At 40.1% G+C, this 25,217-nt stretch overlaps 1 protein-coding gene across 1 annotated transcript in view; it reads left to right on the top strand.

The window, feature by feature from the left end:
• Positions 1 to 25,217, top strand: part of ELP3 (elongator acetyltransferase complex subunit 3) — a 159,287-nt gene that overhangs the window by 4,187 nt on the left and 129,883 nt on the right. Inside the window, exons 3-7 of the mRNA XM_064411527.1 lie at positions 4,232 to 4,370; positions 8,294 to 8,364; positions 13,716 to 13,779; positions 14,823 to 14,891; positions 20,799 to 20,953. Of these exons, the coding sequence (XP_064267597.1) occupies positions 4,232 to 4,370; positions 8,294 to 8,364; positions 13,716 to 13,779; positions 14,823 to 14,891; positions 20,799 to 20,953 (498 nt within the window). The remainder of the gene's footprint in view (positions 1 to 4,231; positions 4,371 to 8,293; positions 8,365 to 13,715; positions 13,780 to 14,822; positions 14,892 to 20,798; positions 20,954 to 25,217) is intronic.

The following is a 25,217-nucleotide window of genomic DNA, read 5'->3' as shown; positions in this document are numbered from 1 at the left end:
GCTTCACACCAGCTTCACACCATCTTCACACCAGCTTCACACCAGCTTCACACCAGCTTCACACCAGCTTCACACCATCTTCACACCATCTTCACACCAGCTTCACACCATCTTCACACCATCTTCACACCATCTTCACACCAGCTTCACACCATCTTCACACCATCTTCACACCATCTTCACACCAGCTTCACACCAGCTTCACACCATCTTCACACCATCTTCACACCAGCTTCACACCAGCTTCACACCAGCTTCACACCATCTTCACACCAGCTTCACACCATCTTCACACCATCCTCACACCATCCTCACACCATCTTCACACCAGCTTCACACCAGCTTCACACCATCTTCACACCATCTTCACACCATCTTCACACCATCTTCACACCATCTTCACACCAGCTTCACACCAGCTTCACACCATCTTCACACCATCCTCACACCAGCTTCACACCATCTTCACACCAGCTTCACACCAACTTCACACCATCTTCACACCATCTTCACACCATCCTCACACCATCTTCACACCAGCTTCACACCAGCTTCACACCATCTTCACACCATCTTCACACCAGCTTCACACCATCTTCACACCAGCTTCACACCATCTTCACACCAGCTTCACACCATCTTCACACCATCCTCACACCATCCTCACACCATCTTCACACCATCTTCACACCAGCTTCACACCATCTTCACACCAGCTTCACACCAGCTTCACACCATCTTCACACCATCTTCACACCATCCTCACACCATCTTCACACCAGCTTCACACCAGCTTCACACCATCTTCACACCATCTTCACACCAGCTTCACACCATCTTCACACCAGCTTCACACCATCTTCACACCATCTTCACACCAGCTTCACACCAGCTTCACACCAGCTTCACACCAGCTTCACACCAGCTTCACACCAGCTTCACACCATCTTCACACCAGCTTCACACCATCTTCACACCATCTTCACACCAGCTTCACACCAGCTTCACACCAGCTTCACACCATCCTCACACCATCCTCACACCATCTTCACACCATCTTCACACCAGCTTCACACCAGCTTCACACCATCTTCACACCATCCTCACACCATCTTCACACCAGCTTCACACCAGCTTCACACCAGCTTCACACCAGCTTCACACCGTTTTCTGCTCATAAACCTCCCAAAATCGGTCACTTCTGGGCTGAGCCTCGAGTGGGTGGCATTTTCTGAGAAACTCCCCAAGAAACTTTCATTGCCTTTTTTTTCTTCCTTTTTTTACTTTGTTTTTTTTTTCTTCCTTTTTTCCCTTTTTTCTTCTTTTTTCTTCCTTTTTTTCTTCCTTTTTTCTTCCTTTTTTCTTCCTTTTTTTCTTCGTTTTTTTTCCTCCTTTTTTTCCTTCCTTTTTTCTTCCTTTTTTTCTTCCTTTTTTTCTTCCTTTTTTCTTCCTTTTTTCTTCCTTTTTTTCTTCCTTTTTTTTCTTCCTTTTTTCTTCCTTTTTTCCCCCCTTTTTTCCTTCCTTTTTTTCTCTTTTTTTCTTCCTTTTTTTTCTTCCTGTTTTTTTCTTCCTTTTTTTCTTCCTTTTTTTTCTTCCTTTTTTTCTTTCTTTTTTTCTTCCTTTTTCTTTTTCCTTTTTTCTTCCTTTTTTCTTCCTTTTTTCTTCCTTTTTTCTTCCTTTTTTCTTCCTTTTTTCTTCCTTTTTTCTTCCTTTTTTTTCTTCGTTTTTTTCCTTCCTTTTTTTCCTTTTTTTCTTCTTTTTTTCTTCCTTTTTTCTTTACTTTTTTCTCCCTTTTTTCCTTCCTTTTTTTCCTTTTTTTTCCTTTTTTCCTTCCTTTTTTCTTCCTTTTTTCTTCCTTCTTTTTTTCTTCTTTTTTTTCTTCCTTTTTTTCTCCTTTCTTCCTTTTTTCTTTCTTCTTTTTTTCTTCCTTTTTTTCTTCGTTTTTTTTCTTCCTTTTTTCTCCTTTTTTCTTCCTTTTTTTTCTTCCTTTTTTCCTTTTTTCTTCCTTTTTTCTTCCTTTTTTCTTCCTTTTTTCCTTCCTTTTTTCCTTCCTTTTCCCCCCCTTTTTTCCTTTCTTTTTTTCCCTTTTTTTCTTCCTTTTTTTCCTTCCTTTTTTTCCTTCCTTTTTTTCTTCCTTTTTTCTTCCTTTTTTTCCCTTTTTTCTTCCTTTTTTCTTCCTTTTTTTTCTTCCTTTTTTTTCTTCCTTTTTCCTTCCTTTTTTTCTTCCTTTTTTTCTTCTTTTTTTTTCTTCCTTTTTTTTCCTTCCTTTTTTTTTCTTTTTTTCTTCCTTTTTTTTCTTCCGTTTTTTTTCTTCCTTTTTTTATTGGGAGTAATAAAACCTAAATTTATTGTTTACAGAAATTTCTTCCTTCTTTATTTATTTAAATGGAGTAAGAAAAGCTGAATTTGTTATTTATAGAAATTTTTTCTTCCTTTATTGGGAGTAAGAAAACTGGAATTTGTAGTTTACAGAAATTCCTTCTTCCTTTATTTATGCAGAGCAAGAAAACCTGAATTTCCCCCACTTTATTGACAAAATTATAAACTTTTCCCTGGAAATTCCTGCCTTGGAGAGGAGCTCAGCTCCAGGCTGGGTGTGCAGGGTTAAACACATGAATTAATTAAACATCAACCCAGAATTACCCCTGAAAATGGATCAGCAGGAGCCTTTCCTGCACAAAATCAGGAGAAACCCAAATTTGGGGGAAAACACAGAAAACAAAACCCAGGGGCAGCTGGGAGCTGGTTTTTGGTGTTCCCACACCCCCTGCACCTGATTGTATTCAATTTTTCTGCCTGGAGAGCAGAACTGGAGGAACCTCAGCCAGGATCTGTGTGGCACAGAGGGAAAGGAGGGCGGGTTTTGGGTGTGTTTTGGTGATTTTGGGTGTTTTTGATTTGAATATCAAACCCTCAGGCAGGTACAGCAGCTGTGAGTTGATGTTTGCTGTTCCCACACACACATTACCTGATTGTGCTTAATATTTCTGCCTGGAGAGCAGAACTGCCAGGATCTGTGTGGCACAGAGGGAAAGGAGGGCAGGTTTTGGGTGTTTTTTGGTGATTTTGGGTATTTTGATTTGAATACCAAACCCTCAGCCAGGCACAGCAGCTGTGAGTTGATTTTTGGTGTTCTTACACACACATTACCTGATTGTATTCAATTTTTCTCCTTGGAGAGAAGAACTGGAGGACCCTCAGCCAGGATCTGTGTGGCACAGATGGAAAGGAGGGCTGGTTTTGATGATTTTGGTGTTTTTTGGTGATTTTGGGTGTTTTTGATTTGAATATCAAACCCTTGGCCAGGTACAGGCAGCTGGGAGTTGATGTTTGGTGTTCTCACACCCCCTGCACCTGGTTGTGTTTAATATTTCTGTCTGGAGGAGCCTGCCAGGATTTCTGTGTGGCACAGATGGAAAGGTTTGGGTGTTTTTTGGTGATTTTGGTGTTTCTGGTTGCAGGCTGAATATCAAACCCTCAGCCAGGCACGGACAGCTGTGAGTTGATGTTTGGTGTTCCCACACCCCCTACAGCTGGCTGGGTTTAATTCTTCTGCCTGGAGAGCAGAACTGGAGGAACCTCAGCCAGGATCTGTGTCGATGGAAAGGAGGAGGGCAGGTTTTGATGGTTTTGGTGATTTTGGGTGTTTTTGATTTGAATATCAGATCCTCAGGCAGGTACAGCAGCTCTGAGCTGATTTCTGGTGTTCTCACACCCCTGCAGCTGGCTGGGTTTAATTCTTCTGCCTGGAGAGCAGAACTGCCTGGACCTGTGTGGCACAGAGGGAAAGGAGGGCTGGTTTTGGGTGTGTTTTGGTGATTCTGGGTGTTTTTGATTTGAATATCAAACCCTCAGCCAGGCACAGGCAGCTGTGAGTTGATTTTTGGTGTTCCCACACCCCCTGCAGCTGGCTGGGTTTAATTCTTCTCCCTGGAAAGCAGAACTGGAGGAACCTCAGCCAGGATCTGTGTGGCACAGAGGGAAAGGAGGGCAGGTTTTGTGTGTTTTTGGGTGATTTTGGGTGTTTTTGATTTGAATACCAAACCCTCAGCCAGGCACAGCAGCTGTGAGCTGATGTTTGCTGTTCTCACACCCCCTGCACCTGATTGTATTCAATTTTTCTGCCTGGAGAGCAGAACTGGAGGAGCCTCAGCCAGGATCTGTGTGGCACAGAGGGAAAGGAGGGCAGGTTTTGGGTGTTTTTGATGATTTTGGGTGTTTCTGCCTGCAGGCTGAAGACCAGGACCGCGGCCAGGTTCGGGCTGTCGGCGCAGCCGCGCCTCGTGGACATCATCGCGGCCGTGCCGCCGCAGTTCCGGAAGGTTCTGCTGCCCAAGCTCAAGGCCAAGCCCATCAGGACGGCCAGTGGGGTGAGACAAAGGGATTTCCCTCCTTCCCCCACGCCCTCCCTGCTCCCAGCCCCAAATTTGGGTTCAATCCCCACCCAAAACCAGGGGTGGCGTTGGTTTTTGTGCAGGGAGAGGTTTGGGGGAGGTTCCTTCCTTGGGGGTGTTCCTGTGGCTGCTGCACCCCTGGGAGTGCCAAGGAAAGCACCCTGGGGTGCTGGAGGGTGTTGGGATTGGGATTTAAGGTCCTTCCAACCCAAAATATCCTGAGATTCCCTGAGGAAAAAGGGGGATTGTATCCGTGTCACTGTGGATCTTTTCAGAGAGCAGTTAATTCCATTTACTGTAAATCACCTAAATGTCCATATCAGACCCAAATTTATACTGAAAATCACTGAAATCTCCATATCAGACCCAAATTTATACTGAAAATCACCTAAATCTCCATATCAGACCCACATTTATACTGTAAATCACCTAACTCTCCATATCAGACCCAAATTTTCACTGAAAATCACCTAAATCTCCATATCAGACCCACATTTATACTGAAAATCACCTAAATCTCCATATCAGACCCAAATTTATACTGAAAATCACCCAAATCTCCATATCAGACCCAAATTTATACTGAAAATCACCTAAATCTCCATATCAGACCCAAATTTATACTGAAAATCACTGAAATCTCCATATCAGACCCAAATTTATACTGAAAATCACCGAAATCTCCATATCAGACCCAAATTTATACTGAAAATCACTTAAATCTCCACATCAGACCCCAGTTTATACTGAAAATCACCGAAATCTCCATATCAGACCCCAGTTTATACTGAAACCACTCAATTCTCCATATCAGACCCAAATTTATATTGAAACCACCTAAATCTCCATAGCAGCCCTAATTTATACTGAAACCACCTGATGTTTTGTATCAGACCCCAATTTATACTGAAACCACCTGATTTTTTATATCAGACCACTATTTAGACTGAAACCACCTCATTCTTCATATCAGACTCTAATTTGTACTGAAACCACTCAGTTCTTAATTTCAGACCTAATTCTTTATATCAGACCCCAGTTTATACTGAAAATCACTTAAATCTCCACATCAGACCCCAATTTATACTGAAAATCACTTAAATCTCCACATCAGACCCCAATTTATACTGAAAATCACTTAAATCTCCACATCAGACCCCAATTTATACTGAAACCACCAATTTTTTTGTATCAGATCTAAATCTCCATATCAGCCCCCAATTTATTCTGAAATCACCTAAATCTCCACATCAGCCCCCAATTTACTCTAAACCACCCAATTCTTCATACCAGCCCCCACACAACTCATTCCTTAATACATTATTTATTTCTTTTGTGCACCCTGAGAACATTAAATAACATTGATACTGAAACCACCTAATTTTTTATATCAGGCCTAATTCTCCATATCAGCCCCCAGTTTCTACTGAAACCACCTAATTTTTTATATCAGACCCCAGTTTACACTGAAATCTGTCTATTGTCCATATTAAACCCCAATTTACACTGAAACCACCTAAATCTTTATATCAAACCCCAATTTCTACTGAAACCCCCAAATTTCTTATATCAGACCTAAATCTCCTTATCAGACCCCAATTTGTACTGAAACCACCAATTTTTTATATCAGATCTAATTCTCCATATCAGACCCCAATTTGTACTGAAACCACTTAAATCTCCACGTCAGCCCCCAATTTATTCTGAAACCACCTAAATCTCCACATCAGCCCCCAATTTATTCTGAAATCACCTAAATCTCCACATCAGCCCCCAATTTACTCTAAACCACCCAATTCTTCATACCAGCCCCCACACAACTCATTCCTTAATACATTATTTATTTCTTTTGTGCACCCTGAGAACACTAAATAACATTGATACTGAAACCACCAAATTTTTTATATCAGACCTAATTCTCCATATCAGACCCCAATTTGTACTGAAACCACCAATTTTTTTTATATCAGATCTCATTCTCCAAATCAGACCCCAGTTTGTACTGAAACCACTTAAATCTCTATATCAGACCCCAATTTATTCTGAAATCACCTAAATCTCCACATCAGCCCCCAATTTACTCTAAACCACCCAATTCTTCATACCAGCCCCCACACAACTCATTCCTTAATACATTATTTATTTCTTTTGTGCACCCTGAGAACATTAAATAACATTGATACTGAAACCACCAAATTTTTTATATCAGCCCCCAATTTGTACTGAAATCACCTAAATCCCCATATCAGCCCCCAATTTATGCTGAAACCACCTAATTTTTTATATCAGACCCCAGTTTACACTGAAATCTCTCAATTGTCCATATTAAACCCCAATTTACACTGAAACCACCTAAATCTTTATATCAAACCCCAATTTCTACTGAAACCCCCAAATTTCTTATATCAGACCTAAATCTCCACATCAGACCCCAATTTGTACTGAAATCACCTAAATCTCCTTATCAGACCCCAATTTGTACTGAAACCACCAATTTTTTATATCAGATCTAATTGTCCATATCAGACCCCAGTTTGTACTGAAACCACTTAAATCTCCACGTCAGCCCCCAATTTATCCTGAAATCACCTAAATCTCAACATCACCCCCAATTTACTCTAAACCACCCAATTCTTCATACCCGACCCCACACAACTCATTCCTTAATACATTATTTATTTCTTTTGTGCACCCTGAGAACACTAAATAACATTGATACTGAAACCACCAAATTTTTTATATCAGACCCCAATTTGTACTGAAATCACCTAATTCTCCATATCAGCCCCCAATTTGTACTGAAACCACCTAATTTTTTATATCAGACCCCAGTTTACACTGAAATCTCTCAATTGTCCATATTAAACCCCAATTTACACTGAAACCACCTAAATCTTTATATCAAACCCCAATTTCTACTGAAACCCCCAAATTTTTTATATCAGATCTAATTCTCCACATCAGAGCCCAATTTACACTGAAACCACCAAATTTCTTATATCAGACCTAATTCTCCATATCAGACCCCAGTTTGTATTGAAATCACCAATTTTTTTATATCAGATCTCATTCTCCAAATGAGACCCCAATTTATACTGAAATCACCTAAATCTTTATATCAAACCCCAATTTCTACTGAAACCACCAAATTTCTTATATCAGACCTAAATCTCCACATCAGACCCCAATTTGTACTGAAATCACCTAAATCTCCTTATCAGACCCCAATTTGTACTGAAACCACCAATTTTTTATATCAGATCTAATTCTCCATATCAGACCCCAATTTGTACTGAAACCACTTAAATCTCCATGTCAGCCCCCAATTTATCCTGAAATCACCTAAATCTCCCCATCAGACCCCAATTTTCTCTAAACCACCCAATTCTTCATACCAGCCCCCACACAACTCATTCCTTAATACATTATTTATTTCTTTTGTGCACCCTGAGAACACTAAATAACATTGATACTGAAACCACCAAATTTTTTATATCAGACCCCAATTTGTACTGAAATCACCTAAATCTCCATATCAGCCCCCAATTTATGCTGAAACCACCTAATTTTTTATATCAGATCTAATTCTCCACATCACCCCCAATTTTCTGTAAACCACCCAATTCTTCATACCAGCCCCCACACAACTCATTCCTTAATACATTATTTATTTCTTTTGTGCACCCTGAGAACACGAAATACCATTTCATTCATTAACCATCCCCATTTCACTCTGCCTTTGTTTCCCCCTCCCACCCTTACCCCACAGCCATTTTAGCACAAAACACCCCTAAAACACCCCTAAAACACCCCTAAAACACCCCCAAAACACCCCAAACCCTGCAGTTGACTCCAGAATTTGGGGATTTTGGGGCTGATTGCTGCAATTCCCCACGCAGATCGCCGTGGTGGCCGTGATGTGCAAACCCCACCGGTGCCCCCACATCAACTTCACAGGCAACATCTGCGTGTGAGTATGGGGGGCCAGATGTGCCAGATGTGCACCTCTGCCCCCGGGAGGGGTTTGGGGGCTCAGCCTGGGCTGAAGGAGGCTCCAGAGGGGGATTTTCCCTGGCTGGAATCTCCAGGTGGGCTTGGGGTTCCTCCCAGGGAGAGCCTCTCCTCATTTTTTAGCTCAATGCCTCTGGAATTTCATTCATTCCCTTTTTATCTCCCTAAATTTTTTAATATTTCCCAAATCTTTCCTCCCTGCTGTGTGGAGAAAGTTTAGCAGCAGTTTGGGAGTGAATTCTTGTGGTTGGTTTTAACCTGGGGAGGTTCAGGGTGGATTTTGGGATCAGTTCCTGCCTGGAAAGGGTTTCCCATCCCTGGGGGGATTCCAGCTCCCTGTGGATGTGGCACTTGGGGACACTGCTCAGGGCTGGATGCTCTCAGATGTTTTTTCCATTTTTTTGTGATCCCATCACCCAAAATTTCCCTTTTCCAGCATTCCTGGGTAACCCCAGCCCTGCAGGAGCAACCACACCAAAATCTGCTTTTTTATCTTTTCCTCGAGGCAGAAAATCTCCTTTCAGCTGTCAGTGCCTCTGGAATTTCATTCATTCCCCTTTTATCTCCCTAAATTTTTTAATATTTCCCAAATCTTTCCTCCCTGCTGTGTGGAGAGAGTTTAGCAGCAGTTTGGGAGTGAATTCTTGTGGTTGGCTTTAACCTGGGGAGGCTCAGGGTGGATTTGGGGATCAATTCCTGCCTGGAAAGGGTTTCCAGCTCCCTGTGGATGTGGCACTTGGGGACACTGCTCAGGGCTGGGTGCTCTCAGGGGTCTTTTCCATTTTTTTGTGATCCCATCACCCAAAATTTCCCTTTTCCAGCATTCCTGGGTAACCCCAGCCCTGCAGGAGCAGCCACACCAAAATCTGCTTTTTTATCTTTTCCTCAAGGCAGAAAATCTCCTTTCAGCTGTCAGTGCCTCTGGAATTTCATTCATTCCCTTTTTATCTCCCTAAATTTTTTAATATTTCCCAAATCTTTCCTCCCTGCTGTGTGGAGAAAGTTTAGCAGCAGTTTGGGAGTGAATTCTTGTGGTTGGTTTTAACCTGGGGAGGCTCAGGGTGGATTTTGGGATCAATTCCTGCCTGGAAAGGGTTTCCCATCCCTGTGGATGTGGCACTTGGGGACACTGCTCAGGGCTGGATGCTCTCAGGGGTCTTTTCCATTTTTTTGTGATCCCATCACCCAAAATTTCCCTTTTCCAGCATTCCTGGGTAACCCCAGCCCTGCAGGAGCACCACACCAAAATCTGCTTTTTCACCTTTTCCTCAAGGCAGAAAATCTCCTTTCAGCTGTCAGTGCCTCTGGAATTTCATTCATTCCCTTTTTATCTCCCTAAATTTTTTAATATTTCCCAAATCTTTCCTCCCTGCTGTGTGGAGAAAGTTTAGCAGCAGTTTGGGAGTGAATTCTTGTGGTTGGTTTTAACCAAAAATGATGAGAGGGAGCAGCCTGGGGGAGGCTCAGGGTGGATTTTGGGATCAGTTCCTGCCTGGAAAGGGTTTCCCATCCCTGGGGGTTTCCAGCTCCCTGTGGATGTGGCACCTGGGGACACTGCTCAGGGCTGGGTGCTCTCAGGGGTCTTTTCCATCTTTTTGTGATCCCATCACCCAAAATTTCCCTTTTCCAGCATTCCTGGGTAACCCCAGCCCTGCAGGAGCAGCCACACCAAAATCTGCTTTTTTATCTTTTCCTCAAGGCAGAAAATCTCCTTTCAGCTGTCAGTGCCTCTGGAATTTCATTCATTCCCCTTTTTATCTCCTTAAATTTTTAATATTTCCCAAATCTTTGCTCCCTGCTGTGTGGAGAAAGTTTAGCAGCAGTTTGGGAGTGAATTCTTGTGGTTGGTTTTAACCTGGGGAGGCTCAGGGTGGATTTTGGGATCAGTTCCTGCCTGGAAAGGGTTTCCCATCCCTGTGGATGTGGCACTTGGGGACACTGCTCAGGGCTGGATGCTCTCAGGGGTCTTTTCCATTTTTTTGTGATCCCATCACCCAAAATTTCCCTTTTCCAGCATTCCTGGGTAACCCCAGCCCTGCAGGAGCACCACACAAAATCTGCTTTTTTCACCTTTTCCTCAAGGCAGAAAATCTCCTTTCAGCTGTCAGTGCCTCTGGAATTTCATTCATTCCCTTTTTATCTCCTTAAATTTTTTAATATTTCCCAAATCTTTCCTCCCTGCTGTGTGGAGAGAGTTTAGCAGCAGTTTGGGAGTGAATTCTTGTGGTTGGCTTTAACCAAAAATGATGAGAGGGAACAGCCTGGGGGAGGCTCAGGGTGGATTTTGGGATCAGTTCCTGCCTGGAAAGGGTTTCCCATCCCTGTGGATGTGGCACTTGGGGACACTGCTCAGGGCTGGGTGCTCTCAGATGTTTTTTCCATTTTTTTGTGATCCCATCACCCAAAATTTCCCTTTTCCAGCATTCCTGGGTAACCCCAGCCCTGCAGGAGCACCACACAAAATCTGCTTTTTTCACCTTTTCCTCAAGGCAGAAAATCTCCTTTCAGCTGTCAGTGCCTCTGGAATTTCATTCATTCCCTTTTTATCTCCTTAAATTTTTTAATATTTCCCAAATCTTTCCTCCCTGCTGTGTGGAGAGAGTTTAGCAGCAGTTTGGGAGTGAATTCTTGTGGTTGGCTTTAACCAAAAATGATGAGAGGGAACAGCCTGGGGGAGGCTCAGGGTGGATTTTGGGATCAGTTCCTGCCTGGAAAGGGTTTCCCATCCCTGTGGATGTGGCACTTGGGGACACTGCTCAGGGCTGGGTGCTCTCAGATGTTTTTTCCATTTTTTTGTGATCCCATCACCCAAAATTTCCCTTTTCCAGCATTCCTGGGTAACCCCAGCCCTGCAGGAGCACCACACCAAAATCTGCTTTTTTCACCTCTTCCTCAAGGCAGAAAATCTCCTTTCAGCTGTCAGTGCCTCTGGAATTTCATTCATTCCCTTTTTATCTCCCTAAATTTTTTAATATTTCCCAAATCTTTCCTCCCTGCTGTGTGGAGAAAGTTTAGCAGCAGTTTGGGAGTGAATTCTTGTGGTTGGTTTTAACCTGGGGAGGTTCAGGGTGGATTTTGGGATCAATTCCTGCCTGGAAAGGGTTTCCCATCCCTGGGGGATTCCAGCTCCCTGTGGATGTGGCACTTGGGGACACTGCTCAGGGCTGGGTGCTCTCAGATGTTTTTTCCATTTTTTTGTGATCCCATCACCCAAAATTTCCCTTTTCCAGCATTCCTGGGTAACCCCAGCCCTGCAGGAGCACCACACCAAATCTGCTTTTTCACCTTTTCCTCCTCCTTTCATGACCCAAAGCCACCCTTCCACATTCCCTTCCCACCTCTGTGATTATTAATTCATTATTATTTTCTTAATTAATTAATATTAATTTATTATTAATTTTCTTTGACCTCCTGCTGTCAAAATCTCCTGGAGTCAGCTCAGTTTAATTCAAATAAAAGAACAAGAGCTTGCCTTACTTTAAATTCCCTCCCTCATTTTGAGTCAATTCCCTCAAAATCTGATTTTGCTCAAGCTTTTCCCATATTTTCATTTATTTCCTGCCATGAATCCATGAAATTTTCCGGGTAATTCCACGTCTAAAACAGCTTGGAGTGCACAAACCCTTGGCCAGCAAATCAATGTGGGCCTGATATTTAATAGAAATATCAAATTATTGGAATTCTGAGAGTTTAATTCTTGTTTTACTTGAGGGAATCGTGGAAAACATTCAAATTGTGAAATTATATTTTTAAAAACATTCAAATTGTGAAATCATATTTTTAAAAACACTCAAATTGTGAAATTATTTTTAAAAAAACTCAATTAATCTGCTTGTAATTGTTGTCACAAACTTTGTGGCTGCTCCCTAAAATAAAGGAATATCCCAGGAATATTTTCATGGATTTTTTTACTTCCAGAAAATCTCCCTGGGATTTTTCAGGTCTGGGTTTGGGACATCCCATTCTCATTAAATGAATTAAATTTTAATATAAACATAAAATTATTGGGATTCTGAGAGTTTAATTCCTGTTTTACTTGAGGGAATCATAGAAAACATTCAAATTGTGAAATTATATTTTTTAAAAACATTCAAATTGTGAAATTAATTTTTAAAAACATTAAAATTCTGAAATTATATTTTAAAAAACATTCAAATTGTGAAATTATATTTTTAAAAACATTAAAATTGTGAAATTATATTTTTAAAAAACATTCAAATTGTGCAGTTAATTTTTTAAAACTCAATTAATCTGCTTGTAATTGTTGCCCCAAAACTTTGTGGCTGCTCCCTAAAATAAAGGAATATCCCAGGAATATTTGCATGGATTTTTTACTTCCAGAAAATCTCCCTGGGTTGTTTCAGGTCTGGGTTTGGGACATCCCATTCTCATTAAAATGAATTTAATTTTAATATAAATATCAGATTATTGGGATTCTGAGAGTTTAATTCCTGTTTTACTTGAGGGAATCATAGAAAACATTCAAATTGTGAAATTATATTTTTTAAAAACATTCAAATTGTGAAATTAATTTTTAAAAACATTAAAATTCTGAAATTATATTTTAAAAAACATTCAAATTGTGAAATTATATTTTTAAAAACATTCAAATTGTGAAATTAATTTTTAAAAAACATTCAAATTGTGAAATTATTTTTAAAACTCAATTAATCTGCTTGTAATTGTTGTCACAAACTTTGTGGCTGCTCCCTAAAATAAAGGAATATCCCAGGAATATTTTCATGGATTTTTTACTTCCAGAAAATCTCCCTGGGTTGTTTCAGGTCTGGGTTTGGGACATCCCATTCTCATTAAATTAATTAAATTTTAATATAAACATAAAATTATTGGAATTCTGAGAGTTTAATTCCTGTTTTACTTGAGGGAATCATGGAAAACATTCAAATTGTGAAATTATATTTTTAAAAACATTCAAATTGTGAAATCATATTTTTAAAAACACTCAAATTGTGAAATTATTTTTAAAAAAAATCAATTAATCTGCTTGTAATTGTTGTCACAAACTTGATGGCTGCTCCCTAAAATAAAGGAATATCCCAGGAATATTTTCATGGATTTTTTACTTCCAGAAAATCTCCCTGGGTTTTTTTCAGGTCTGGGTTTGGGACATCCCATTCTCATTAAAATGAATTTAATTTCAATAAAAATTAATAATTTAATAAATTTAATACAATTTATTAAATAGAAATTAAATTAAATTAAATTAATAAAAATTAATAAATTTAATAATGCCAAATTACTGGAGTTCTGAGAGTTTAATTCCTGTTTTTTCTGTTTTTTTCCCTGCAGGTACTGCCCGGGGGGCCCTGACTCTGATTTTGAATATTCCACCCAGTCCTACACAGGATATGAGGTGCTGATTTCTTTAATTTTTCCCAATTTTTTTTTGTTTTTCCAACATTCCTTAAGCCTGGCTTTGGTTTAGGCTGGGCTTTATTTCTGCAGCTCACTTGTCTTGCAAAAATAAAAAATAAATGCAAAGATCAAACCAAATTCAATTTTCATGAACTTCAGGTTCCAAAGCAGCTCAAAGTTTAGGGGTGAAATTCTTAATTACAGTAATTAATGATGAGTTAAAATTAAAAAAAAAATGTGTAAGAAGGGTCTTCAAACACAAAGACATGGAGAGGTTCCTACTGGATTAAAAAAAAATATAAATTTTGGTTAAAAACCTCATTTTTAGCCTCTGAAATTAAATTAATTCCCTTTTGTCTGCAGTGATAAATTTAAATTTTTATATTTCCAAACTGTTTCCTCCCTGCTGGCTGGAGAATGTTTAACAGCAGTGTGGGACTGGTTTTAACCAAAAATCTCAAAACTGTGGTAGGGATGTGAAGCAGGAAAACGAGATAAAATCCATCATTAATTTGGTGAAAATTCCTTTAAAAATGGGAATTTTCTCTGTTCCACCTCAGTGATTTAAACAGGAAAAAAAAAAAGAGAAATACCAAGTGAATCCAGGGTGCAAAATGAGCTGAAAATCTCCTTAAAATATTATTAATAGGCTGGTGATGTAAAAAACGAATTTTTATGGATTTTAATTGAAGGAATAAGTTTAATTTAGGAATATTTGAGATCAGGCTGTGGGGAGTAATTTGTAAAAACACAAATTTGTGGGTTTTGTAACAATTTGTGACTCGCTGCAGAGGTTTTTTAGCTTGGAGAGCACTAAAAATGGAATTATTTTGGTGTTTTTAGGTCACATTGCCATCTCAGGGTGAAAACATTGCATTTTTAAAAGGCTTTAAGGAGCCAAAATCATAATTACAATTTTACAGAGCTGGGTTGGGAGGCTTTGGGTCAATCAGGATTGGAAATTTTCAACATTTTGGGTTTTTTACACTGTTCTTTTTGGGGGGAAAAGTGTCTAAAATGAAATTTTGGGTGTTTTTTCAGCCGACATCCATGAGGGCCATCCGGGCTCGCTACGACCCCTTCCTGCAGACGAGGCACAGAGTGGAGCAGGTACCTTTGTCCTGGGGTTTGACATGCAAAAAAGAGAATTATTTCCATTTCTGGGACTGCTGGGCTGCAAAAATTAAATTAAATTACAAATTAAATTAATGCATTAATTAAATTTACACATTTTCTGTGTCCAACTCCCATTTCCATTTAAAAATGGTGAGTTTTGAACCTGTCCTGAGGTCTCTGCTGTGCAATAATTGAAATATTTATTCCAAAATTAATTTATTTGGGGTTTGTTGGGTGTGAAAAGTTTCTCAGTCCTGATTTTTGATCAGTTTCCTCTTGATCTCCAAACCCACAGGAAAATTCTCCCTGAATTCAGCATTTTCTCCCTCAGGATTTTGAGGAGAGTTTGGAGATCCAAGGAATTTTTTTTTGCCTTGGGTTTGAGGTGCAAAAAAAGAGAATTATTTCCATTTCTGGGACTGCTGGGCTGCAAAAATTAAATTAAATTGAAAATTAAATTAATACATTAATTAAATTAAAAATAAAATTAATACATTAATTAAATTTATACATTTTCTGTGTCCAACTCCCATTTCCATTTAAAAAATGGTGAGCTTTGAACCTTTCCTAAGATCTCTGCTGTGCAATAATTGAAATATTTATTCCAAAATTATTTTATTTGGGGTTTGTTGGGTGTGAAAAGTTTCTCAGTCCTGTTTTTGATCAGTTTCCTCTTGATCTCCAAACCCACTGGAAAATTCTCCCTGAATTCAGCATTTTCTCCCTCAGGATTTTGAGGAGAGTTTGGAGATCCAAGGAATTTTTTTTTGCCTTGGGTTTAACATGCAAAAAACCAGAATTATTTCCATTTCTTGGAGTGCTGGGCTGCAAAAATTAATTTAAATTACAAATTAAATTAATACATTAATTAAATTTATACATTTTCAGTTGTCCAACTCTTATTTCCATTTAAAAATGGTGAGTTTTGAACCTGTCCTGAGGTCTCTGCTGTGCAATAACTTAAATATTTATTCCAAAATTATTTTATTTGGGGTTTGTTGGGTGTGAAAAGTTTCTCAGTCCTGTTTTTGATCAGTTTCCTCTTGATCTCCAAACCCACTGGAAAATTCTCCCTGAATTCAGCATTTTCTCCCTCAGGATTTTGAGGAGACTTTGGAGATCCAAGGAATTTTTTTTTGCCTTGGGTTTAACATGCAAAAAAAAGAGAATTATTTCCATTTCTTGGAGTGCTGGGCTGCAAAAATTAATTTAAATTACAAATTAAATTAATACATTAATTAAATTACAAATTAAATTAATACAATAATTAAATTTATACATTTTCTGTGTCCAACTCCCATTTCCATTTAAAAATGGTGAGTTTTGAACCTGTCCTGAGGTCTCTGCTGTGCAATAACTTAAATATTTATTCCAAAATTATTTTATTTGGGGTTTGTTGGGTGTGAAAAGTTTCTCAGTCCTGATTTTTGATCAGTTTCCTCTTGATCTCCAAACCCACTGGAAAATTCTCCATGAATTCAGCATTTTCTCCCTCAGGATTTTGAGGAGAGTTTGGAGATCCAAGGAATTTTTTTTTGCCTTGGTTTTGAGATGCAAAAAAAAGAGAATAATTTCCATTTCTTGGAGTGCTGGGGTGCAAAAATTAAATTAAATTACAAATTAAATTAATACATTAATTAAATTACAAGTTAAATTAATACATTAATTAAATTTATACATTTTCTGTGTCCAACTCTCATTTCCATTTAGAAAATGGCTGTGCTAAGGTCTCTGCTGTGCAATAATTTTAATAATTATTCCAAAATTATTTTATTTGGGGTTTGTTGGGTGTGAAAAGTTTCTCAGTCCTGTTTTTGATCAGTTTCCTCTTGATCTCCAAACCCACTGGAAAATTCTCCATCAATTCAGCATTTTCTCCCTCAGGATTTTGAGGAGAGTTTGGAGATTGAAGGAATTTTTTTTTGCCTTGGGTTTGAGGTGCAAAAAAAAGAGAATTATTTCCATTTCTTGGACTGCTGGGGTGTAAAAATTAAATTAAATTGCAAATTAAATTAATACATTAATTAAATTTATACATTTTCAGTTGTCCAACTCTTATTTCCATTTAAAAATGGTGAGTTTTGAACCTGTCCTGAGGTCTCTGCTGTGCAATAATTGAAATATTTATTCCAAAATTATTTTATTTGGGGTTTGTTGGGTGTGAAAAGTTTCTCAGTCCTGTTTATTGATCAGTTTCCTCTTGATCTCCAAACCCACTGGAAAATTCTCCATGAATTCAGCATTTTCTCCCTCAGGATTTTGAGGAGAGTTTGGAGATCCAAGGAATTTTTTTTTGCCTTGGCTTTGAGGTGCAAAAAAAAGAGAATTATTTCCATTTCTTGGAGTGCTGGGCTGCAAAAATTAAATTAAATTGCAAATTAAATTAATGCATTAATTAAATTTATACATTTTCTGTGTCCAACTCCCATTTCCATTTAGAAAATGGCTGTGCTAAGGTCACTGCTGTGCAATAACTTAAATATTTATTCCAAAATTATTTTATTTGGGGTTTGTTGGGTGTGAAAAGTTTCTCAGTTTTGTTTTTTGATCAGTTTCCTCTTGATCTCCAAACCCACTGGAAAATTCTCCCTGAATTCAGCATTTTCTCCCTCAGGATTTTGAGGAGAGTTTGGAGATCGAAGGAATTTTTTTTGCCTTGGGTTTCAGGTGCAAAAAAAAGAGAATTATTTCCATTTCTTGGACTGCTGGGGTGTAAAAATTAAATTAAATTACAAATTAAATTAATACATTAATTAAATTACAAATTAAATTAATACAATAATTAAATTTATACATTTTCTGTGTCCAAATCCCATTTCCATTTAAAAATGGTGAGTTTTGAACCTGTCCTGAGGTCTCTGCTGTGCAATAATTTAAATAATTATTCCAAAATTATTTTATTTGGGGTTTGTTGGGTGTGAAAAGTTTCTCAGTCCTGTTTTTGATCAGTTTCCTCTTGATCTCCAAACCCACTGGAAAATTCTCCCTGAATTCAGCATTTTCTCCCTCAGGATTTTGAGGAGAGTTTGGAGATTGAAGGAATTTTTTTTTGCCTTGGGTTTAACATGCAAAAAAAAGAGAATTATTTCCATTTCTTGGAGTGCTGGGCTGCAAAAATTAAATTAAATTAAGAATTAAATTAATACATTAATTAAATTAAAAATTAAATTAATACATTAATTAAATTTATACATTTTCTGTGTCCAACTCCCATTTCCATTTAAAAAATGGCTGTGCTAAGGTCACTGCTGTGCAATAACTTAAATATTTATTCCAAAAGTATTTTATTTGGGGTTTGTTGGGTGTGAAAAGTTTCTCAGTCCTGTTTTTGATCAGTTTCCTCTTGATCTCCAAACCCACAGGAAAATTCTCCCTGAATTCAGCATTTTCTCCCTCAGGATTTTGAGGAGAGTTTGGAGATTGAAGGAAATTTTTTTTGCCTTGGGTTTGAGGTGCAAAAAAAGAGAATTATTTCCATTTCTTGGACTGCTGGGCTGCAAATATTAAATTAAATTACAAACTAAATTAATACATTAATTAAATTTATACATTTTCTGTGTCCAACTCCCATTTCCATTTAAAAAATGGCTGTGCTAAGGTCTCTGCTGTGCAATAATTGAAATATTTATTCCAAAATTATTTTATTTGGGGTTTGTTGGGTGTGAAAAGTTTCTCAGTCCTGTTTTTTGATCAGTTTCCTCTTGATCTCCAAACCCACTGGAAAATTCTCCATGAATTCAGCATTTTCTCCCTCAGGATTTTGAGGAGAGTTTGGAGATTGAAGGAATTTTTTTTTGCCTTGGGTTTAACATGCAAAAAACCAGAATTATTTCCATTTCTTGGACTGCTGGGCTGCAAAAATTAATTTAAATTACAAATTAAATTAATACATTAATTAAATTTATACATTTTCAGTTGTCCAACTCTTATTTCCATTTAAAAATGGTGAGTTTTGAACCTGTCCTGAGGTCTCTGCTGTGCAATAACTTAAATATTTATTCCAAAATTATTTTATTTGGGGTTTGTTGGGTGTGAAAAGTTTCTCAGTCCTGTTTTTTGATCAGTTTCCTCTTGATCTCCAAACCCACTGGAAAATTCTCCATGAATTCAGCATTTTCTCCCTCAGGATTTTGAGGAGAGTTTGGAGATTGAAGGAATTTTTTTTTGCCTTGGGTTTAACATGCAAAAAACCAGAATTATTTCCATTTCTTGGACTGCTGGGCTGCAAAAATTAATTTAAATTACAAATTAAATTAATACATTAATTAAATTTATACATTTTCAGTTGTCCAACTCTTATTTCCATTTAAAAATGGTGAGTTTTGAACCTGTCCTGAGGTCTCTGCTGTGCAATAACTTAAATATTTATTCCAAAATTATTTTATTTGGGGTTTGTTGGGTGTGAAAAGTTTCTCAGTCCTGTTTTTTGATCAGTTTCCTCTTGATCTCCAAACCCACTGGAAAATTCTCCATGAATCCAGCATTTTCTCCCTCAGGATTTTGAGGAGACTTTGGAAATTGAAGGAATTTTTTTTTGCCTTGGGTTTGAGATGCAAAAAAAAGAGAATTATTTCCATTTCTTGGAGTGCTGGGCTGCAAAAATTAAATTAAATTACAAATTAAATTAATGCATTAATTAAATTTATGCATTTTCTGCGTCCAACTCCCATTTCCATTTAAAAATGGTGAGTTTTGAACCTGTCCTGAGGTCTCTGCTGTGCAATAATTGAAATATTTATTCCAAAATTATTTTATTTGGGGGTTTGTTGGGTGTGAAAATTTTCTCAGTCCTGTTTTTGATCAGTTTCCTCTTGATCTCCAAACCCACTGGAAAATTCTCCCTGAATTCAGCATTTTCTCCCTCAGGATTTTGAGGAGAGTTTGGAGATCCAAGGAATTTTTTTTGCCTTGGGTTTGAGGTGCAAAAAAAAGAGAATTATTTCCATTTCTGGGACTGCTGGGCTGCAAAAATTAAATTAAATTAGGAATTAAATTAATACAATAATTAAATTTATACATTTCCTGTGTCCAACTCCCATTTCCATTTAAAAATGGTGAGTTTTGAACCTTTCCTAAGATCTCTGCTGTGCAATAATTGAAATATTTATTCCAAAATTATTTTATTTGGGGTTTGTTGGGTGTGAAAAGTTTCTCAGTCCTGTTTTTTGATCAATTTCCTCTTGATCTCCAAACCCACTGGAAAATTCTCCATGAATTCAGCATTTTCTCCCTCAGGATTTTGAGGAGACTTTGGAGATCGAAGGAATTTTTTTTTGCCTTGGGTTTGAGGTGCAAAAAAAAGAGAATTATTTCCATTTCTGGGACTGCTGGGCTGCAAAAATTAAATTAAATTACAAATTAAATTAATGCATTAATTAAATTTATACATTTTCTGTGTCCAACTCCCATTTCCATTTAAAAATGGCTGTGCTAAGGTCTCTGCTGTGCAATAATTTTAATAATTATTCCAAAATTATTTTATTTGGGGTTTGTTGGGTGTGAAAAGTTTCTCAGTCCTGTTTTTGATCAGTTTCCTCTTGATCTCCAAACCCACTGGAAAATTCTCCCTGAATTCAGCATTTTCTCCCTCAGAATTTTGAGGAGAGTTTGGAGATCCAAGGAATTTTTTTTGCCTTTTTGTCTCAATTTAGGTAATTTCAACCTGGAACCTGTAACTCAAATAATTACAATTTTTCAGAATTACACTGCACTGAGTTCTTACAGTACAAAAATTACTTTTGAGGGTTTTTTAAAAAGGAAAATAATTATAAAAAAATTAATTTTTCACTGATAAACCAACTAAAAACCAAAACGCAGCTTCACAAAATCAAGTCTCCCACTCAGATCTCATGGATAAATGCCCCGCTGATGTTTTTTCCCGTGATATTTTTAATTTTTCAGCTGAAGCAGCTGGGCCACAGCGTGGACAAAGTGGAATTCATCGTGATGGGTGGCACCTTCATGGCCCTGCCCGAGGCCTACCGCGATTATTTCATCAGGAGCCTGCACGACGCCCTCTCGGGCCACACTTCCAACAACGTGGCCGAGGCTGTCAGGTGGGCAATTGTTTAAATTGTTTAAATTCTCTATTCTTCCACATCCATGAGGAGAATCCTGTGTATTTTTTTGTTAAATACGTGTTTTTGGGCAGTGAATTTTTGCAGGCCCCGCGGAAGCGCAGGAAAAACCAAACTTCTCCCCTGATTTTTTTTTATTTTTTTTAATTTTTTTTTAGCCATTCCAGGCAGCTCTGTCACGCCTCACCGCCCTGATTTGGGCTTGTGACGAATGCCATGGGTTTATTCTGATTTATTCTTGATTGATTCTTGATTTATTCTTGATTTATTCTTTATTTGTTGCCTGGGACGTCAGGAGTGACTCAGCCCCGAGAGCGTCAGCGCTGCCGGCCCCTTCCAGCCCCAGAGCAGCTCCCAGGGTGTCACATCCAGAAACCACAGCCTGCTCTGCCCAGGGCAGAGAATTCTGAATTTTCAGTGCTTGGTGGACAAAAAAAACAAAAAAAACCCCACAAAAAACCCCACAAAAAACCCCAGAGGTTTGGTGTTTTGGAGTTGTTAAAAGAGCGAGCGTCCCCTGGGCGGGTTGGGTTTGCTGCCGTGCTGTTGTGGGGTTTTATTTGTGACATTATCCACCCCAAGAGGAGTGATTTCAGAGCTGTCACCTCCAGCAGAAGTGATTTTAAGGCTTTCTCCTCCAGCAGAAGTGATTTTAGAGCTGTCACCTCCAAGAGAAGCGATTTTAGAAGCAGTCCTTTGTACCTCAAAGCTTAATTCGGTTTTTCCTCTGGAGGGCACCAAACACTTCAGCTACTTTCATTTGCCTTTTTTTTTCTTTTTTTTCTTTTCCCTCCCACCTCTGATCGCTCACAGACCAAACAAAAAGCACCCTGCTGTTCTTTCCAAGTGGGTTTTATCGAGATAAAACAGCAAACAAGTTGAGCAAAGAGTTTCTGAAGGACACAGCTCCTCGGGGAAGGAGGGAGCTTGTCCATTCAAATTGCTGCTGTGATTCACGATGTGGGAAGTCCATTTTTTTATTTTTTTTATTCTGCTGCAGGTGTCTTAGCTGATTTTATTGAGCCTAAAATAATTTTTCAAGCTGCCTGGCCTTTGCTCTGCAGATAATAAGGGAACTATTTCTGCCACAGCAATTTTAAAGGCAAAGTGACTCCGCGGAGTCAGAGCGGCACGGATGGAGCAGGGTGACAAAACCCTGCTCCTCAGCAGACACATCAAGGTTTATATTTGTAACACAAAACTCACTCTGAGTGCTTGGTAAATGCAGTTCTGTGGGAGTTACTGGAGTTGCATTTCCTGCGTGCTGGAGAGGAGCAGCAAACGGGGCTGGGATGGATCCGAGCTGTTGCTTTCTGTGCCCCGGGGCTGGGCTGTGGCTCTGTGTCACTGCAGCCCTGGCCGGGGGGGCAGTGGCGCTGCCGCTGAGCGCTCAGGGCTGAACTGGTGTCCTTGTGGGGCCGGGATTCAGCTCCTGCAGCGCTTCAGCAGAGCCTGGGAGGAGACCTGGGAGCGTTCTCCTGCTGTGTGCTGTGGGGCTGCACTCAGCAGAGCCCGGGGATCTCAGTGGGATCTGGATGGGATCTGGATGGGATCTCAATGGGATCTGGATGGGATCTGGATGGGATCTCAGTGGGATCTGAATGGGATCTGAATGGGATCTGAATGGGATCTGAATGGGATCTGGATGGGATCTGAATGGGATCTGAATGGGATCTGAATGGGATCTCAGTGGGATCTCAATGGGATCTGAATGGGATGTCAATGGGATCTCAATGGGATCTCAATGGGATCTGAATGGGATCTGGATGGGATCTGAATGGGATCTCAGTGGGATCTGGATGGGATCTGAATGGGATGTCAATGGGATCTCAATGGGATCTCAATGGGATCTGAATGGGATCTGGATGGGATCTGAATGGGATCTCAGTGGGATCTGAATGGGATCTCAGTGGGATCTCAGTGGGATCTGAATGGGATCTGGATGGGATCTGAATGGGATCTGGATGGGATCTGAATGGGATCTCAGTGGGATCTGAATGGGATCTGGATGGGATCTGAATGGGATCTGGATGGGATCTGAATGGGATCTGATTGGGATCCGAATGGGATCTCAATGGGATCTGGATGGGATCTCAATGGGATCTCAGTGGGATCTGAATGGGATCTCAGTGGGATCTGAATGGGATCTGATTGGGATCTCAATGGGATCTCAATGGGGTTCTGGAGGTTTGATTTCTTGGGCAAATCTTAATTTAAATTCAGATTTTGTACAGAATGTGCTTCATGTGGGAAAGGGCCTTCAGGCAGGCTGCTGCTGGTGGCCCCAGCTCCCAAATCTCCTCCCTGGTGGATCCTGGACAATCCTGGATTGTGGTGGGTCACAAACCTGCCTGGATGGAAACACGGGAGTGTGGAGGAGCAGAGAGCAGGCAGCAAGGGAAAAAACCACTGAATTACAGATCAGACTGCAGGGGGGTGCTGGCAGTGGCCACACGACCTGCTGTGGGGATGTGTGGGGTGCTCAAAAACTTTATTGGGAAACCTCCAGCTCCAGGGGCTGCTGTGAGGATTTCTGGCACCACTGAATGGGGTTCTGGAGGTTTTATCTCGTGGGCAAATCTTAATTTAAGTTCAGATTTTGTACAGATATTGCTTCAAGTGGGAAAGGGCCTTCAGCCAGGAGAGAATCACAGAATCCTGGCGTGGTTTTTGGGTTGGAAGGGACCTTAATTCATCCCTGCCACAGACAGGGACATTCCCCTCTCCCAGCTTGCTCCAAACCCCAATTTCCCCCCTTTTTACCCAGTAATTTCTGGTTTTTGTCCCAACCCAGGGACAAACCCCAGAAATTACTGGGTAAAAAGGGGGGAAATGGTGACGTGCTGACCCGACCTGAGGGATCATCAATCTGGCCCCCTCCTGCCGAGGGAATTTTCAATTTTCTCCTTGTGATGCTTCCTCTCCATCAGCCCTCTGAGGCTCCTGTGCCAGCTAATCTGATAACAAGGATGTGATTCCGTGCAGCTCCCAGCACAGCAGCCTGTCCTGGTGGTGGGACAGAGTAAAGAAATTATCCCTCAAACCACCTGGGCCCTTGGCTTTCACCTGAAATCCCATAAAATTCTGGTTTTCTTCCACATAAATGTGTGAATTCATCCACCAAAAGTGTGGTTTTTTGCAGAGATAAACAGGGAAACTTCCAGGCTTTTTCTGTTGAGAGCGGGGGAAGGAAATGAATTCCCTGGGTTTTAATATTTCTGCAGCACCTCCCTTTTGGGGTAATAAACGCTTTTTTACACCCTTCAGACAGAAATCTTTGCTCGAGGTGCTTGGGTTTGCTTGAGAAATAGGGTTTGCTTGAGAAATAGGGTTTGTTGAGAGATAGGAGTGGGTAAAGAATTGCAGAGCCAGGGGGGATCTTTGTTTTTGTGTGCAGGAGGACTGAGAAGTTTTTAATTTTCCTCACTGAGAGCACCACTTTAGAATTTCTGGGTGCCTGTCAAGCCGGGCTGTGGGCTCGCTGATAAGCTTCCCTTCCTTAGGAGCAGCTTTGCAATTATTAAAGATTTCACAATCGCCAAAGAATCGCCCGCAGGATGGATTTTTTCTCCCCCTGGAGAAACTCATCTCTGCCCGGGAGCTGCTCCCATCCAGCCCCCAGCGTTCGAGTTGATTGCGGCTGCTTTTGCTCTTGGCCGAGGACAATCAGAGCCGGAGAAAGGTGTAAAAATGCGGATGCAAATGAGAATTGCTGCTCCTCTCACCTGACCCGTGAGTCATGAGGGGTGCTGGGCTCGCTGAGCTGCCACCAGCGCCGTGAGTCACCGCGGCAGCGGGAGCGGACTCCTAATGAGGGAACAGACCCGAGCAGGGCTGGGAAAGGCAGGGAAATCGGGGATCTGCATCCCTGAGCAGGGCTGGGAAAGGCAGGGAAATCGGGGATCTGCATCCCTGAGCAGGGCTGGGAAAGGCAGGGAAATCGGGGATCTGCATCCCTGAGCAGGGAAATCGGGGATCTGCATCCCTGAGCAGGGAAATCGGGGATCTGCATCCCTGAGCAGGGCTGGGGAAAAGCAGGGAAATCAGGGATCTGCATCCCTGAGCAGGGAAATCGGGGATCTGCATCCCTGAGCAGGGCTGGGGAAAGGCCGGGAAATCAGGGATCTGCATCCCTGAGTAGGGCTGGAAAAGCAGGGAACATCCCCGAGCAGGGCTTGGGGAAAAGCAGGGAAAATCGGGGTCTGCATCCCTGAGCAGGGAAATCGGGGATCTGCATCCCTGA

The sequence above is a fragment of the Passer domesticus genome, chromosome 3 (assembly GCF_036417665.1).
Source record: "Passer domesticus isolate bPasDom1 chromosome 3, bPasDom1.hap1, whole genome shotgun sequence".
Taxonomy (NCBI): Eukaryota; Metazoa; Chordata; class Aves; order Passeriformes; family Passeridae; genus Passer; species Passer domesticus.
Note: the sequence above shows the minus strand (reverse complement) of the source record. Positions and strands in the feature narration are given on the sequence as shown.